Source organism: Platalea leucorodia (assembly GCF_965183815.1).
Source record: "Platalea leucorodia genome assembly, chromosome: 4".
Lineage (NCBI taxonomy): Eukaryota > Metazoa > Chordata > Aves > Pelecaniformes > Threskiornithidae > Platalea > Platalea leucorodia.
Window position 1 is genome coordinate 73,996,194 of NC_138826.1, and position 12,767 is coordinate 74,008,960.

A 12,767-nucleotide genomic window follows, 5' to 3' on the forward strand; every position below is an offset into this window, starting at 1 on the left:
TTATCTGGGGAGAACGGAGGCTTCAGATGGGTCCATTAATGTTTAAGTAGAATCTGATACATATTAGTGTATCTATACCTGTTTGACATTTTTCCCCTACAAGCCTGCTTCTGACTTCTGTAAGTCTTAAAGAACAATAGTATACACTACTGTAACTGAGAAAGCGTTAAATTAGCAGTTTATTCGGAATTTATATGCATTAACTAGGCATTGACAGCTTCATTTTATAAACAGAAACTATTTGTAAAAATATAAAAATCTTGCTATTCACTTACAGAACACCACAAAAAATGCAGGGCCCTGGCAAGTTCCAAACACTTTTCAACAGTATATATATTCCTCTGAAGGTCTCTTGTTTTCTGAAAACACGAAATTCTGTAGAAATACTGTATCCTTAATAGTTAAAGATATCGTTAAGGGAGCCGAATCTTTATCCATATTCAAAGCTCAGCCATGAAATTGTGTTACTTCCTTCTCTTTGAAATCAATTTACGGCAAAAATACTAAAGCTGCCCCCTCGGTTTCTATCCTAATCTGGAGAAAACCCCCTAAAGAATAAGCCTGCGTTACGGGGGAGACTTTTTATCTACCGGTTTTATTTTAATTTAGAAGGAAAAACAAAAGTTTGCCGTTCCCGGGGTCTCTCTGGCTTCACAACGCGGGGTTAAACACATCTTTTCTCTCTCATCTGGGCTCCCAACAGCAAGAAACTGCCCCGAATGAAAGTCCACCCTCTCCTCTTCACTCCCCGAAGAAATTGGGGTGATTTTGTGGCAGGCATTTAACAAAAAATATGAATTTATAACTCCGAAGAAACACAGACTCGGAGGACGAAAAGCTCTTCCTGGCTAACAGTTAGGCGGGCTCTGCAAAGCACCAATCACAGATCACCGCTTCGCTATAAATTCAGGCATCGGGGTTACTGTAGCCCAATTACTTTCTTTTGATTAGGAAGAAGTCTCTGCAGCGATGTCGGAGACCGCTCCCGCCGCCGCTCCCGCTGTCGCCGCCCCCGCCGCCAAGGCCGCCGCCAAGAAGCCGAAGAAGGCGGCGGGCGGCTCCAAAGCCCGCAAGCCGGCGGGCCCCAGCGTCACCGAGCTGATCACCAAGGCCGTGTCCGCCTCCAAGGAGCGCAAGGGGCTCTCCCTCGCCGCGCTCAAGAAGGCGCTGGCCGCCGGCGGCTACGACGTGGAGAAGAACAACAGCCGCATCAAGCTGGGGCTCAAGAGCCTCGTCAGCAAGGGCACCCTGGTGCAGACCAAGGGCACCGGCGCCTCCGGCTCCTTCCGCCTCAGCAAGAAGCCAGGAGAAGTGAAGGAAAAAGCCCCCAAGAAGCGGGCAGCCGCGGCCAAGCCCAAGAAGCCGGCGGCCAAGAAGCCCGCCAGCGCTGCCAAGAAGCCCAAGAAGGCGGCGGCGGTGAAGAAGAGCCCCAAGAAAGCGAAGAAGCCGGCGGCCACCGCGGCCAAGAAAGCGGCCAAGAGCCCCAAGAAGGCGACCAAGGCTGCCAAGCCCAAAAAGGCGGCGGCAGGGGCGGCGAAGAGCCCGGCCAAGACGAAAGCGGTGAAGCCGAAAGCAGCCAAGCCGAAGGCGGCCAAGCCGAAAGCGGCCAAGGCGAAGAAGGCGGCGCCCAAGAAGTGAAGTGTTGAAGTGGACATACTTAAACCCAACGGCTCTTTTAAGAGCCACCCACTGTTGTCCGAAAAAGGGCTGATACACTCCGTCACCGAGCTCCGTGCCTGCATCAGAGCTAACCACACGCCGCTAGCCGTGTGGGACGTTCGTCTGTGAAGTGGATGGGACGCTAAGACTTGGAAAAATAAAGTTTACATTCCCTGCGAAAACGCTTTCTAAAGGCTGGCTTTTTTGAGCACCGCAAGAGGGTGTACGTGTTAAAGGGACCGCTTAGGGCGGGTATGGCTCTGGAGCGCGGAGGTTTCTTTCGGTGCTTTAACCAGCGCGGTTCCTAACAGCCGGGGTGCGGCGGCCACACCCCTTAGTGACCGCAGCTGGGAACTGTCAGCACGGCTCCTCCGCTTCCCTGGCAATGACCTTTCCGGTTGGCAGCGCTGTCGCGGGGCCGGTCTTAATTTCTGCGTGACTTCACCGACCTGCTTCTTGAGCAGGAGATTGCCGGGGCGGGAGGCGGGTGGAGCTACTAGCGGTCCTCTTCCGCACCCTGCCGGCCTGGTGGCGGTACAGCCGGAGCGCCAGGAGGCGGGCAGCCGGCCTGAGCCGCTGCGGGCGGGGGGCTTCTGCGCCCGGTGGGAGCCCAGGGGCAGGGCGGCGCGGAGCTCCCCGCAGCACCGGTGGCTGCGGGAGCTCAGCCTGCGGCCGGTTGTGATTGGCTGATGGGAGAAGCCGCGGCCTCTTATTGGGCGACTGGAAAATTTTGAAAAGCCCGCGCTGACTCCGCGCGTGCGGCTGATCCCGGCGTCCCCGGACAGCTCGTCCTCCCTAAAGCGTCTATCCCGCATTAGAGGTGCTGTAGCTCGTCCTTGCCTTCAGATCGACAAGGATGCTTCCTGTCTTCTCATGCAGAAGACAAAATTTTTAAGCTTAGGCTACCCCGGGACAGCGCTGCAAAAAAAGTGATCAGGATCTTTCACTTTCCCTTCATCCTCATTTTTGGGGGCGTGTGCGTTAATGTATCTATTGGAAGCTATGTGAATTTTTTTTTTTTATGATGAAACGTGCAGTATGATGTACTGCATCTCGTATCTATGCTGAAAAAAAGCTTAACACTGCTTACGTTTATTGGAAATGTGAGAATTTAAATACTAACACTTATGAAGTAATAGTTAACACATTTGAATCCGCTTGAAGTTGTAAAGTACTCATTAAAGATTTAAGAGACAGATCTAATCGCTGCAAGCTCTAATAATTGTGATTTAACAGATCCATTTCTAATTCTATTTATCGTTTCTTAAGTACACTTTCACACCTAAAATAACCGAGACTCGATTGTGTTAAAGCTCTTTCAGGGAGGATGTGGGTGGCTCTTAAAAGAGCCTTTGGGTTAAAACTGACGATCCGAGACGCTCTACTTGGAGCTGGTGTACTTGGTGACGGCCTTGGTGCCCTCGGAGACGGCGTGCTTGGCCAGCTCGCCAGGCAGCAGGAGCCGCACGGCCGTCTGGATCTCCCGCGAGGTGATGGTGGAGCGCTTGTTGTAGTGCGCCAGGCGCGAGGCCTCGCCGGCGATGCGCTCGAAGATGTCGTTGACGAAGGAGTTCATGATGCCCATGGCCTTGGACGAGATGCCCGTGTCGGGGTGCACCTGCTTCAGCACCTTGTACACGTAGATCGAGTAGCTCTCCTTGCGGCTCTTCTTGCGCTTCTTGTCGCCCTTCTTCTGCGTCTTGGTCACCGCCTTCTTGGAGCCCTTCTTGGGCGCGGGGGCGGACTTGGCCGGCTCGGGCATTTTGACGGCACTTTTCTTTCGGAAAAAGATCAGCAGCTAAAATGGCCGCAGCGCCCTCTATTTATAGGGCTGTTATGCAAATACCAGACCTCTAACTCGTACGATTCGATTGGACCTTCCCGCACGGGCTGTATCGTTGCCGCTGACTGGTCACAATACGATCCGTCTTCTCATTGGTTGCGTAAGCAATGACAGCTTCCAGCCAATCACCAAGCGCCGATCCCGCCCAGGGAAGGGATAAAACGGGAAGAGGCGTTGCGTCAGTATGATCGCCTCCGTCTTGCTTCCGAAGGGGAGGCTGTCGCTTTTTTAGTGCCTAAAGCATGTCGGGCCGCGGGAAGCAAGGAGGCAAAGTGCGAGCCAAGGCCAAGTCGCGCTCGTCGCGGGCCGGGCTGCAGTTCCCCGTGGGTCGCGTGCACCGGCTGCTGCGGAAAGGTAACTATGCCGAGCGGGTCGGGGCTGGTGCACCCGTCTACATGGCGGCCGTGCTGGAGTACCTGACGGCCGAGATCCTGGAGCTGGCGGGCAACGCGGCCCGCGACAACAAGAAGACGCGCATCATCCCCCGCCACCTGCAGCTGGCCATCCGCAACGACGAGGAGCTCAACAAGCTGCTGGGCAAGGTGACGATCGCGCAAGGTGGGGTGCTGCCCAACATCCAGGCCGTGCTGCTGCCCAAGAAAACTGAGAGTCATAAGGCTAAAAGCAAATAAACTCGGCCAGCAAAACTGCTCGGATTTTTTACAGCATAATGTTATAACCCAAAGGCTCTTTTCAGAGCCACCCATGCAGTCAGAAAAGAGTTGTGTTGCTTTCTTTACAAAAGTGGTTTGGTGCTAAGTATTTATGTGCTGTTTTTGTTGGGGAGCTAAACTCACGCTCTATGGCAATGTTTTAAAACTTCTGGTTCTTACCTGAGAAGGGTAATGCATTTACTTTATCACTCACCCTTTTTAATGAAAGAATGCTAATTACATTTGTAGTGATTTATTGATTGTTTTGTGTCTTTATCGTAACAGGAGCGGTAAACCACTGGTTCTTAATGTCGAACCTGTTTAACTTTCGTGACTTTACAGGCTACTTATGTTGTGAAATATGGGGGGGGGTGGCTAAAAGACTGAGGGGGGAATGGAAAAATCTCTTCAGCATGAAAATAAATAGGAGACTGTCCCAAACCCATATAACTACATCTAAGAATGAAGACAGGCTTTCTTTGTAGGCCTTTTTTCTTTAAAAGATGTAAAGCTTCTCTGTGACTTAACTTTATTGAGAAATAAAATGAGAAATGCCTTAGGAGAAATGTCTCATTTTGATCTAGAGCCTTAACTAGTCAAACCTGCATTTTAAAGCAACAAGGTGGCATCCTTCCATTCAGAAGAAACTCCTTGCAGCGCTGGTATGTTCCTGGTTTAAGTGGGATTTTCAGACTTGCCATTCTTAAATTCCCTTGCTGTGCATAGCTATTCCTCTTGTTACATCAGTTAGTAGTGGGCAATGCCTTTTGAATTAAACTTCTATGTTGTTGGTACAAGTACCACCCAACAGCACAATGTTAAAGCTCTTTAGATTCACTGTTATAAATTACGAGAAAACTGACTCCTCTTGCTAGGATGTTCCCAGAGGCTGTACCTGATGGTCTGCAGCACACTGCCTGGGGCCATAGCTCCCACCTGTGTAGCACCTCTGCCATCCCCATCCCTTAGGGAGAAGGAGGAATGCTCTGGGCCTAGAGAAAGAAAAATACCACCTATAGCAAGATACTACCCCCTGTGTCTCTCCTCCCCACCCCCAAGCTGTAGCAGAGAGGCTTTTTAGGTAGGACTGTATCATGGCAAAAGTGGGACATCGGGGATGGTTTGTGGAGACAAACATAAAGGAAGAGAGCTGTCTAGAGGACAAGACTATTCTGGTACAGTGACCTAAGTGTACCTAAGGGTTTCGTTTGTAAGTAAGTGGATAAATTTAGAGCTGTAATGTTTTCATTATGCTGTTTTATTGATCCTCATTAGCTGCAGCTACATATCTCCTGGCACTTATACTTCTTGAAGAGCTGCAATGATATAAAAACTGTGTTTTAACATGCACAAGTCTTCTGTATTTAGTTTCCAGAACAGATGCCTGCATATGTGTGTGTCAGAAGATAGCAATCATAGAACGGGTTGGGTTGGAAGGCACCTTCAAAGATCATCTGGTCCAAGCCCCTGCTGCGGGCAGGGACATCTCCCACTAGATCAGGTTGCTCAAAGCCCCGCCCAGCCTGATTTTGAACGCTTCCAGGGATGGGGCATCCACAACTTCTCTGGGCAACCTGGTCCAGTGTCCCACCACCCTCGTTGCAAAAAATTTCTTCCTCGTGTCCACTCTAAGTCGACCCTCTTTTAGTTTAAAACCGTTGCCGCTTGTCCTGTCACTACAGGCCATGGGAAAAAGTCTCTCTCCATCTTTCTGTATTGAAAGGCTGCCATCAGGTCTCCCCAGAGCCTTCTCTTCCCCAGGCTGAACAACCCCAACTCTCTCAGCCCTTCTTCATGGGAGAGGTGGTCCAGCCCTCTGATCATTTCTCTGGCCCTCCTCTGGACCTGCTCTAACAGCTCCGTGTCTTCCTGGTGCTGGGGACCCAGGAGCTGGATGCAGTGCTCCAGGCTGGGTCTCACGAGAGCAGAACAGAAGGGGAGAATCCCCTCCCTCAGCCTGCTGGCCATGCTGCTTTTTATGCAGCCCAGGATATGATGGGCTTTCTCGGCTGCAAGCGTGCATTTCTAGATCAAAGCACTGGAATTCCAGAGAAAGCCTATGGAGGTGGGGGTATCTGGATCCAGGAGTGGGATTTCTCTGTGAACAAACTCCTGTATGTGGAAATCAGAATTCGTACCACAGGAGAGGTCCCTGCCCTTCTGAGTGTGGAGGTAAGCCCAGCACATTTCTCCAAATTCTTCTTGTCAGCTGACCAGAAATTCATTATTTCCTTCAGAATTTCATTCCAAACAGCTCTTATTTCACTCACTACTCTGCTCACCTCGGTAACTGGAGTTTCATCCTCTGTGATACGTAGGTCCACTGCCTAGTATTTCCTATTTTTGTTCACAGCTATTAGTGGTTGTACAATTTGTGAACCCTGTGCTGCCATCACACTGATGAGACCTCAAATGTAAATGTCCTATAAATCAGACGGATTATATGATAAGAACACTGGCAAATCTACTAGTATTAAAGACTCGTGGCTTTCAAGCAAATCCTACTGGATGAAGGAATGTAGCAAAGCAAGTTTAAATAAATGAGCTTTCTCTCATTTGAGTTATACAATAAACAGTAGTAAAGAGGAAATCCATACCATAGGGTGCCTTAGCTGTGTCACTGTGTTCCAATACACCTTCACATCCTAAAGAACTTGTGATGCAAAAAAATTCTCCAACCAAGCTCCCTCAAATGTTATAGATCACACGTTTAAGGATAACTCAGTATCAGTCTATATATCAAAAGCCTTAGAATTGCATAGTTAAAAAGTAAGATGAAAGGCTTTCCTATCCCATTTCGCCTTTTCTTTGTTTCCAATGTTAGCAATAATGTACTCTATTGAAAAGATCTTATGTGACTTTAGTGTGTATGTTATTATTATTTTGCATATTATTATTATTACAGTTGTAGCAGATACAGATATGGATTTAAATTGCCATATAAGCTCTCAAGAAAATTTGCAGCTGGATATAATACACTGATGTGATGATTTTTTTACTAATTATGTACTTTTTTGTGCAGTCATGGTGAGGTGTTGCCTTACTGCAACAAACAATTGCAATTTCCTCATAGTTTAATGAGGGTGACTGTGCTAATTAAAGCACACTTGAAAAGCTACAGATTTTTTTTTTTTTTAATGAAGCAGAGTTTTGCAAAGATTTCTTTTCTCATTTAACTCCTAGTACTATGTGTCCAAACTCATGAGCAAAATGTAGTGCTTACGATCTGGGGATAATCTGGGGATTAGATCCTAAACTTTGATCCAAATAATAATTATTGTCTCCAATCAACAGTAAAAGCAACTTCATTGTGGATTATACTCAGCAGCAAAATTTTCTTTCTGCTTTAATTATTTTTGTCTAAGAAAACCCTCTGGTCCATGAGAGAACTGACTATGTCACTAACAGAAACACTCGGGAAACATGTCTGGCCACTTGTAGCAACATACAGGCAAGGCAGCCTTCCGGAAAGCATGATATTAAATTATATCAAATGTGTTCCACACTTTTGGGAAAGGGGTTTGCAGCTAATTAATCTGTAAGGTACTGGTCTCAGCCTCTGCATCACCCATTTCTGCCAGGACACTTTGGAAGATGATTTTCCAAGTCTCCCACTGGTTATACAGTTAGAGGGAAAAGTTATAATAGGATACTCACCCTGCACTTAGGAAGAGTTATGAAGAAATTATGATTTTGACACACTAAAAGATTTCATGTAATTCCTTTAGGCTTCCTCCAGTGTTCAGAAGTTTGTTTATAACTGCCTCAGGAAACTTATCTAGACACAAATTTTCAGGTATAAAGAACAAAGCAGACTTTGTGAAGCCAAATGGTAATGTTAGGCACTAGCCTGGCAGGTCCACCACTGACAAACCTTCTAGTTAGTCTATAAACAGTTTTAGTTCATTCTGTTCAGTCAGAAAGTGAACGTAATCTAAATTAAAGCTAGTTTTGCCTGCTGATGTCATATATATTTGAATGGCAATTCTTTCACTTCTATTTGTTTAAAATAACAGTTTGGATGAAAGTGGAATTCACAGTGATAATTATAATCATAGAAAAGACTTGTACTTTTTTTGGATACCTGTAACTTCATACATGAATATCTCCATCACGTTTTTACTGGAATTTAGGGAATATATTCTGCCAAGAAATATTCTGGAGATGTTGTCTAAATTCTGTAAATTATGTTCAGGAATGAAATTACATAAACAACTGTACAAATTTAAAAGGATATCAATCATTTTTAAAAGGTAAACATGTTTGAAGTACACAAAATACTAAAAATATAGCAATTGGCAAGTACCATAGCCATATCACTTCTCTTCCAGTGTATAAGTAACATTTGAAATCTTAACACGTTTAATTTAAAAATATAGGTTCATAACTCTTTCAGTATTTATTCATCCATTTTACAAATACAGTCTAAGCTACTGTAAGCAGCATGTATGTGAGGCTTGTTAGCAACAGTGTGAAATACACAGAAAAATTCCTGGATTGTGGCTTTGAAGCAAAAAAATGTTTGGTTATTGTTCATTTTTAAGATGTCATACAGACATCTGGTTGGCAACGTCTTTAATGTTTTCTTTCGCTTGTTGAATCCAGCTGCATGTTAGCGAGCACTTCCCTATTTCAGAGGCCGGCAGCTGCTAGGAGCGAGCCCAGCGCCCTGAGGCCAGCGCTGCCCAGGGGACCGTGCTGCGGGTGGCTGAAGAGGAGAAAGAGGGAGGGGAGAAAGGTTTCTCCTGCGCTCCCAGGCAGCCGCTCCGAGTTGTCTTCACAGCAGCCTCATTTCTAAGTGTTTCCCACCGGAGCCCCTCGCTGACCGTTTGCCCTGCCGCTTAGGGCCTCGCTCCCCGCTCCTCCTCGCACCGACCTGTAGGTCGCTCCGTGCGGTCATGAACGCTCGGGGCCCGGCTACCGGGGCTGCACGGAGGAGGGGGCAGCTGTCGGGAGCGCAGTATCCGGGTAGACAAAGAAAACGCGGAGACGCCAAGGCCGAAGCGAAGAAAGCGAGCGCTGCCCAGGACGCGGCCCTCCGAGGGCTTCCCACGAGCGGAAGCAGCGATCGGCGGCGGGGCGGGGCGGCAGCGCCGAGCGCGGCCCCGGATTGGTCGGATTTTGCCGCAGACCCGCGGGCAGCGGGGAGGGACGGGGACGGGAGCGCCGCAGCCCGAAACGCGGGCCCGGGGCCGCCGCCCCCGCTCCTGCCGCCGCCGGAGACCCAGAGCTGCCTCGGAACAGTCACCTGCGGGACCGGGGGGGGGACACGGGGCGGGGGAGGGAGCGGGACACAGGAAAGAAGCGAAAAGAGGCGCAGGCTGAGAGCGGCGGGGGCAGCGCGCAGGGCGGCCCGAGCGGGGGAAGCGCGGGGCGGGCGGGGCGGGGGTCCAGCCCCGCTCGGCACAGGCAGAGCCCAGGACAGCGCCTCGGCCGTCGACTCGCGGGAAGCCCGGGCGGAGCCGCGCGGGGGCCGCCCGGGGGCGGTGGGCGGGGGAAAGGGCGGAGACTGCTGCCGAGACCCCGCCCCCCGCCGCAGTCCTCAACCAGGTCGGCTCCCGGGGAATATAGCGCGGCTCCGCGGCGCTGGCGGCGTGCAGTGCGGGCTGCAGGTGGCGTTACCATGTCCGGGCGAGGCAAGGGCGGGAAGGGGCTCGGCAAGGGGGGCGCCAAGCGCCACCGCAAGGTGCTGCGCGACAACATCCAGGGCATCACCAAGCCGGCCATCCGCCGCCTGGCGCGGCGCGGCGGCGTGAAGCGCATCTCGGGGCTGATCTACGAGGAGACGCGCGGCGTGCTGAAGGTCTTCCTGGAGAACGTGATCCGCGACGCCGTCACCTACACCGAGCACGCCAAGAGGAAGACGGTGACGGCCATGGACGTGGTCTACGCCCTCAAGCGCCAGGGACGCACCCTCTACGGCTTCGGCGGCTAAACTCGAATCGCAAACCTCACACTGTTAAAAACACAAAGGCTCTTTTCAGAGCCACCCACAAATTTCACAACGGGAGCTGTTGATTACTGTAAAAATATTAGTTGTGTAGAATGAAAGTCCACAGTTCTAAGTCATGTAATGTTTCATATTTTGTGCAAGGATTTAAGTCATAAATCTGGGAAAAAAAACATTTGCAATTACAGCTCTTTTTAGGAATACGGGGGGGCTCTTAAAAGAGCCGTTTGGGTTATAGTTTAGAACCGTTTTACTTGGAGCTGGTGTACTTGGTGACGGCCTTGGTGCCCTCGGAGACGGCGTGCTTGGCCAGCTCGCCAGGCAGCAGGAGCCGCACGGCCGTCTGGATCTCCCGCGAGGTGATGGTGGAGCGCTTGTTGTAGTGCGCCAGGCGCGAGGCCTCGCCGGCGATGCGCTCGAAGATGTCGTTGACGAAGGAGTTCATGATGCTCATGGCCTTGGACGAGATGCCCGTGTCGGGGTGCACCTGCTTCAGCACCTTGTACACGTAGATTGAGTAGCTCTCCTTCCTTGTTCTCTTTCGCTTCTTGTCACCCTTCTTCTGTGTCTTGGTGACAGCTTTCTTGGAGCCCTTCTTCGGTGCTGGAGCAGATTTCGCCGGCTCAGGCATCCTTAAAAGTTTCTTTCCAAGATCTTCACTGTACCTCAACAACATAAAAAATGGCGCCTGCCCCCTTATTTATAAGGGCGTTATGCAAATTAGGGGATTGTAATCGTTCCATTCCTATTGGAGTAAAAGGTACTAACGTAATTACAGGCACTTCCGTCCTGTAACCGTCACAGCTCAGGAGCTGCATCTACACAATCGTTGTGCTTTGCAGTTACAGTCACAGCGTTATTGCTTTCACTAATAAAAAATTTATCTAAACATATACTAAAATCTAATGAAATTATTTAAAATGTCATATCTTAGTACACTGCGTATTTTACAGTATTCTTTTTTTTCGGGGCATTTAGAGGGAGTATAATTTCTAGCAACTTTAAAATTTTGAAACTACTAGTGACTTGAAAGTGTTTTAAGATTACAAGTGCATTAAAAACTTGTCAAATCAAAAATTCAGTAATCAACAGCTCCCGTTGTGAAATTTGTGGGTGGCTCTGAAAAGAGCCTTTGTGTTTTTAACAGTGTGAGGTTTGCGATTCGAGTTTAGCCGCCGAAGCCGTAGAGGGTGCGTCCCTGGCGCTTGAGGGCGTAGACCACGTCCATGGCCGTCACCGTCTTCCTCTTGGCGTGCTCGGTGTAGGTGACGGCGTCGCGGATCACGTTCTCCAGGAAGACCTTCAGCACGCCGCGCGTCTCCTCGTAGATCAGCCCCGAGATGCGCTTCACGCCGCCGCGCCGCGCCAGGCGGCGGATGGCCGGCTTGGTGATGCCCTGGATGTTGTCGCGCAGCACCTTGCGGTGGCGCTTGGCGCCCCCCTTGCCGAGCCCCTTCCCGCCCTTGCCTCGCCCGGACATGGTAACGCCACCTGCAGCCCGCACTGCACGCCGCCAGCGCCGCGGAGCCGCGCTATATTCCCCGGGAGCCGACCTGGTTGAGGACTGCGGCGGGGGGCGGGGTCTCGGCAGCAGTCTCCGCCCTTTCCCCCGCCCACCGCCCCCGGGCGGCCCCCGCGCGGCTCCGCCCGGGCTTCCCGCGAGTCGACGGCCGAGGCGCTGTCCTGGGCTCTGCCTGTGCCGAGCGGGGCTGGACCCCCGCCCCGCCCGCCCCGCGCTTCCCCCGCTCGGGCCGCCCTGCGCGCTGCCCCCGCCGCTCTCAGCCTGCGCCTCTTTTCGCTTCTTTCCTGTGTCCCGCTCCCTCCCCCGCCCCGTGTCCCCCCCCCGGTCCCGCAGGTGACTGTTCCGAGGCAGCTCTGGGTCTCCGGCGGCGGCAGGAGCGGGGGCGGCGGCCCCGGGCCCGCGTTTCGGGCTGCGGCGCTCCCGTCCCCGTCCCTCCCCGCTGCCCGCGGGTCTGCGGCAAAATCCGACCAATCCGGGGCCGCGCTCGGCGCTGCCGCCCCGCCCCGCTGGCGATTGCCTCTCGCCCGCCCGCCCAGCCCGGCTCCGCTTGTGCTTTGGGCGTTTCATGCGTTGCTTTTTAATTTTTTAGTTACTAGTATTTGCTTGCATAGAGACCTTGCTCGCGTATATTTAAATAATCTCTGCCTGCCTTGTCTTCTTCGACCTACAGCTTCTTTCTGCTACTAAGTCCTGCTACGTGTTGCTTAAATGAGGAGGGGAAGGCAACGCTCAAGCCGCGTGATAAGAGGAGGTTTTGGGGTTTTTTTTCTCCTTTTTTAAATGTAACGTAGTATTTCCTTCGTATGGATTAAAACGTGATCCGTGGTTTTTTGTTTTGTTTTGTTTTTTTCTCGCGGCACGTGCACACATACATATATCTGTCATACCTTTACCTATCAAGCATATTTTTGACCATTGCAAGAAAAGCTGAGAGCCTAAAGAATTCTTCTAAGAGAATAGACGGTAACGAAGCAGCACAAGTCGCAACGTCATGTTCTGAGAATGCTTCCTACTCGGGAAACTCAACACCTTAAGGGAAACGAAAGACTGTTCCAATAGTCTCATACTAATTTGCGGGTTATCACCTTGCTAAACATGTACAAATCAGAATATAAATACTACATATATTTTTAACAGTTC

The 12,767-nt window shown here is 50.6% G+C and overlaps 6 protein-coding genes across 6 annotated transcripts; 3 read left to right on the plus strand and 3 right to left on the minus strand.

The window, feature by feature from the left end:
* The first annotated feature begins 957 nt into the window (after positions 1-957).
* Positions 958-1,828, plus strand: LOC309588910 (histone H1.10-like). The gene has a single exon (XM_082308721.1). The coding sequence runs from the start codon at positions 970-972 to the stop codon at positions 1,636-1,638; it is 669 nt and encodes a 222-aa protein (XP_082164847.1). The 5' UTR covers positions 958-969; the 3' UTR covers positions 1,639-1,828.
* A 1,169-nt stretch (positions 1,829-2,997) lies between these two features.
* Positions 2,998-3,421, minus strand: LOC309589281 (histone H2B 1/2/3/4/6; the record flags this gene model as incomplete). Its single annotated transcript, XM_082309264.1, has 1 exon — positions 2,998-3,421. One exon carries the CDS (start codon positions 3,419-3,421, stop codon positions 3,041-3,043), a length of 381 nt encoding a protein of 126 aa, XP_082165390.1. The 3' UTR covers positions 2,998-3,040.
* Positions 3,422-3,649: 228 nt separating this feature from the next.
* Positions 3,650-5,594, plus strand: LOC309588589 (histone H2A.J). Its single transcript, XM_082308065.1, has one exon. The coding sequence runs from the start codon at positions 3,745-3,747 to the stop codon at positions 4,132-4,134; it is 390 nt and encodes a 129-aa protein (XP_082164191.1). The 5' UTR covers positions 3,650-3,744; the 3' UTR covers positions 4,135-5,594.
* Positions 5,595-9,717: 4,123 nt separating this feature from the next.
* LOC309590267 (histone H4) lies at positions 9,718-10,124 on the plus strand. The gene has a single exon (XM_082311378.1). The coding sequence runs from the start codon at positions 9,779-9,781 to the stop codon at positions 10,088-10,090; it is 312 nt and encodes a 103-aa protein (XP_082167504.1). The 5' UTR covers positions 9,718-9,778; the 3' UTR covers positions 10,091-10,124.
* Positions 10,125-10,276: 152 nt separating this feature from the next.
* LOC309590266 (histone H2B 7) lies at positions 10,277-10,758 on the minus strand. Its single transcript, XM_082311377.1, has one exon. It carries the CDS (start codon positions 10,734-10,736, stop codon positions 10,356-10,358), a length of 381 nt encoding a protein of 126 aa, XP_082167503.1. The 5' UTR covers positions 10,737-10,758; the 3' UTR covers positions 10,277-10,355.
* Positions 10,759-11,273: 515 nt separating this feature from the next.
* On the minus strand, positions 11,274-11,645 carry LOC309589306 (histone H4; the record flags this gene model as incomplete). Its single annotated transcript, XM_082309292.1, has 1 exon — positions 11,274-11,645. Exon 1 carries the CDS (start codon positions 11,583-11,585, stop codon positions 11,274-11,276), a length of 312 nt encoding a protein of 103 aa, XP_082165418.1. The 5' UTR covers positions 11,586-11,645.
* Positions 11,646-12,767: the final 1,122 nt, after the last annotated feature.

What these genes read in the sequence shown, in the direction of transcription:
- LOC309588910 (XM_082308721.1), top strand. Translation starts at nt 970, where the DNA reads ATGTCGGAGACCGCTCCCGCCGCCGCTCCCGCTGTCGCCGCCCCCGCC.
- LOC309588589 (XM_082308065.1), top strand. Translation starts at nt 3,745, where the DNA reads ATGTCGGGCCGCGGGAAGCAAGGAGGCAAAGTGCGAGCCAAGGCCAAG.
- LOC309590267 (XM_082311378.1), top strand. Translation starts at nt 9,779, where the DNA reads ATGTCCGGGCGAGGCAAGGGCGGGAAGGGGCTCGGCAAGGGGGGCGCC.
- LOC309590266 (XM_082311377.1), bottom strand. Translation starts at nt 10,736, where the DNA reads ATGCCTGAGCCGGCGAAATCTGCTCCAGCACCGAAGAAGGGCTCCAAG.